Genomic DNA, 4264 nt, shown 5'->3' on the forward strand with positions numbered 1-4264 from the left:
CAAAATGGTTTCAGAAATACGAAACTTTAATTGACAAAATTAGGTTTCCCAGTACCTAATCAAAAACAATGTAAAAAAGTTGGGTTTTTTTTTTATTGTAATTCCCTCAGAAAAGGAAGGCTCTTCCAACTCAACTGAGGCAAGACTGGAAAGAACTCTTAAGCTTGGAACCCTGCTTTCATTCAAAGCTACAGCGAAAGCAGAGTTCCAAGCTTCTATTAGGACCATTCTAAACTACACGAAGCTGTATTATAGTAAATGAAACTGATTATATTCTTATTTATCCTTGCTGACAAGATGCCAGGTGTGCACGCACAGGTAACGTTCGATACAGTTAGTTCGTAGATATCCTCTGGCTGCAAGATCCTCAAAATTCGAGTATTTACATAAAATCAGCAATCAATAGAGAAACCCACCTAGTATTGAGTCCAACTTCGACTAACTCCAATGCCATGAACCAAACAAGCCACACACAGAGAGAGATGAGTGAAAGGGAGAATAAATACAAGACAAAACCACTGTTTTCTCTTCATATAGACACGCAAACTGCAAACAAACTGCAAAACTCTGATTAATTATACAATGCGAAATGAAAAGACAAATATAGGAAGATCACTATCTTAGCTAGCAGTACTAATTACAATCATATGCTTCCAAACCGCAAACAAGCAACAATATTGAGCAACAGCATAATCACAAGAGCCATGTGTCAAGAAAATTTTGCAGGCATAATCCTGTATAAAGGCATGTATAAGATTTTCTACACACGTGGACTTCTATTTGTTGTAACTTCTCAATCTGCTCTCTTGCCTAGTTCTTCATGGTGGTGAACATGCCTACCAGTAGAGTAAGATGAGATTGCTGAACCAGTCACAAAGAGCGAGTGTTTAGCAATATCGAAGCCTTTCTTTGTTGCCAACCACAAAGTGCAGAAGAATCCAATCCACCCTGGTTTACACACAAATTTTGGGTCCAGAAAGAGGAGTTATGGGAAACATAGCCACTGAGCAGTATCAAAAAGTCAATATAATATGAACGACTATCAAGCTTCATGTAACAAAGAAAAGCAAAATAAAGCCAGCGATTTGATAGCATGAGCAGCAAATTTGACTAGCAGATGCTAGAAAAAAACACCACTAATATTTTTTTTATCTACACATTAAACAAGGAATGAATTTCATTAAACAGTGCATACAATGAAATACTGGCTGGTTTCTTACTTGCATAGACAAACTGAAAGAAACAAAAAAGTATATCACAATACGAGGATATGTTCATATTTATCTAACCAGAGATAGAAACAATTATTTGACAAGTGGTCCACTGTGGGCCCAGCCCCAGAAGCCCTTACATACAGTCAGTCATAATCAAAACAAAACAAAATCGCACTTCAACATCAACTTCAGGGTGATGTGCAATAATTTTTTATTATAGTTATCATCTTTGTAGACTACACTTAGATTATTTAATTACGGATATGGTTCCGATCAGAAAGTTGAATGAGTTAAATTTTGTGTCACATAAATTTTAAAGCGAAACCAATGTTACAAGGTTAGCAATCGCTTCTGGTTAAACACTAAAGAGCAAAATTCCCAATCATCCGTTGAAGTTCGTATAACTGATAAACCATTGGCCGGGTAGGACTTGATAATAAGAAGTAAATAAGTATAATTTGGGCAAGTAAGAACTGAAAAAGCCAATGATCTCTAATTCAAATGATACCTCTTTCCCTTTTAATAACAAGGTGGAAGGTGAGGTTCTGAGTTGAAGATCCCCTGGGTGCATGTGTAATTACCAATAAAAGAAAGAAAAAAAAAAGGTGTGGCGGGTGAGAAAGAAAGGTCATCTCTACCTGTAGCTATCAAAGCAGCTATGATTGCTGAAATTGTAGTGCTGGAAATAACAAACACAGCTACTGATAACGCTCCAATGTATATAAATGTTACACAGGTGAAGAAAAGAGCCAAGAAGCCACCTGCCGCTGCCAAAGACACCAGAAGAGATATGACAATGGCATTGACAGTTGCAGCCAGAAAGAAAAGCGTAAAGACAAGCAATCCTGTCAAAGCAAGAAGAGTGATCGTCCCAACCTGCAGTACATTTGGAAAGTAAATCAAGATATACTCAGAAGAGATATTAAGAATAAAAAGAATACGGGATCTACAAGTTTAGGAATTAAAATTCACGAACCTCTATTTAGAATGTAAACTTATTGACAAAACTCGAGAGACAAATTATAATCACAGCTTAGAAACAAATTATAATCATTCAATCCTCAAACTCCAATAAGGGTTGAACTCAACAAAGCAATTAAATTCCTGTTATTTATGCTAGAGTCATATCCACCATAAATAGCTTCAACCATAATTTTCTTCCTCATCAGCTTAACTCATGCTCTAGGTCAAAGCTTAGCTAGTGCCATACCTGTAGTAGGAGATACCACAGTGACATGGCTTTGGGCTGGTTCCTCCATGGACAATGCCACAACCTCTTGTCATTGTGATGCCCCCAACCCCATGCCTCTATTCATTAATACCGTTTGCCCCACCATCTTATCCTCGTATTTTCATCAATTGGTTTTACATGCTTCCACAAAACCATTCACTTCACCTGTAATGTCATTCATATATCTCTATAGTCTATATCCTCATTCTATGCTAATCCCAAAAGATTTGAATTTTATCTCTTGTCTTGCAATTAGGGGAAAAAAAATCTCATCTTTTGTCTTGCAAGAAATATGAATAGAGTAGCACAATGTATCTAAAACATAATCTAGAGAACAACCCCCCCATTAAATCAAGTAAAATAACAATCAGAGGACACAATCCCATTGTGAAATCAGAGTATCATGACCCGGGCAATAATCAACACAAGAAAATTTAGAAGATGGGTAATCTCATTTTGAGTTCATACTACAAATCCAAGTATATTCTTATTACAATCATTAGTAACTAATAATAAATAACTCGAGATCATGATGGGGGTTTTCTTGTTCTGTGTATGCCCTCTATGTGTTTGATAATTTGTCTCTTATTTAACCTTGGTATTTGTTGTAACAAAGGTACACTTTTGATAGACAACAATATACTAACTTTGTAACACTGTAAAGATGATAAAAAAAAAAAAGACTTACAGAAATGACGAGGAGAGCGCGAAAAGGAGAGCCTCTACGAGTCCAGATAAGAACATTCCGGGAGGTGTTTCCAGCAGCTTCGCGAAGGAGAGGGGCGTTGTGGGCCACAGAGGTCTTGATCCGGTGCAGCAGCGGAGCAGGATCCGCACCGTGATCAGGAAACAGAATCGCCGATATGAAACGGTGGAATACGCTGTACAACGTCTCCTCCGCCCCCCCTCCTCCGCCGCCGTGGTAGTGTTGTTGGTGGTGGTGGTGGGAGGAGTAATTCCCTTTGGGCTGGTTGTCCTCGCCGGCCCCGTCGGTCACCTCCACGTAATTACCATTGCCAGTAGGCCTCTCCGTACCGTACAACGATTCATCCATTTTGATTTTTTTTTTTGGGTAGAGAGAGAAGACTGTTTGTTTGTGAAGTTGAAGACTCTCAGTAGTGAGTGGCCATCCCAATCAATGATTTGAGTTCTTCATCTACCAGTCTATAACTAATTGTATTTTAATGAGTGGAGGAACTAGGATTTTATAGTGATGAGGGCACGACGTGCTGATTCTGATTTGACAACACTTTTCCTTTTTTTTTATTTGGTCTTTCAAAAGTGAGGAGGATATTTCCTATGATAATTTGTTCGTACACGTGGATTGTTGTTATTTTTAATTGGGTTGATCTTTTCTTCCCCTTTAATTAGATTCTCTACATCAGGAGGCCGACATCCAAGAATTAGTTCTCTTTAATTTGCGGTTCTTTTTGTTTACCGACAAAGTTGTTTTAGCCTCTGTCTAGCTCAATGTAAAATGTGTTTGGCTTTATGTAAATATGTTTTTCAGAATGTAAAATGTTTTTTCAAGTGAAAATATTTTTAGGTATTTGGTTATGTTTTTGAAAATACTCTAAAAAATACATTTTTTTACATTTTTTTTCAGTTTCCAAACAAATATTATATCGGTAACAAGATGACGAGATTGAGAGAAGTTTATGGGTGGGGTCAATGGCTCGATCTAGTTGCATCGGTAGCAACAAGATCAACGGTTCGATCTGGAGGCAGTAGCAAGATCTCGTTGGGTGGGTGGTTGGTCAAGGTGGTCCAAACAGTTCATGGATGGGTCGCTCACAATGGTCCAATCGGCTCATGGGTG

The 4264-nt window shown here is 37.9% G+C and overlaps 1 protein-coding gene across 1 annotated transcript; it reads right to left on the reverse strand.

Moving 5' to 3' along the window:
* Positions 1-503: 503 nt before the first annotated feature.
* LOC126714125 (uncharacterized) lies at positions 504-3649 on the reverse strand. The gene is made up of 3 exons (XM_050414128.1): positions 3134-3649; positions 1853-2090; positions 504-948 (listed from the first exon to the last, which is right to left on the reverse strand). The coding sequence occupies exons 1-3, from the start codon at positions 3497-3499 to the stop codon at positions 794-796; spliced, it is 759 nt and encodes a 252-aa protein (XP_050270085.1). The 5' UTR covers positions 3500-3649; the 3' UTR covers positions 504-793.
* Positions 3650-4264: the final 615 nt, after the last annotated feature.

Source organism: Quercus robur, chromosome 2 (assembly GCF_932294415.1).
Source record: "Quercus robur chromosome 2, dhQueRobu3.1, whole genome shotgun sequence".
In the NCBI taxonomy this organism is placed as follows: domain Eukaryota; kingdom Viridiplantae; phylum Streptophyta; class Magnoliopsida; order Fagales; family Fagaceae; genus Quercus; species Quercus robur.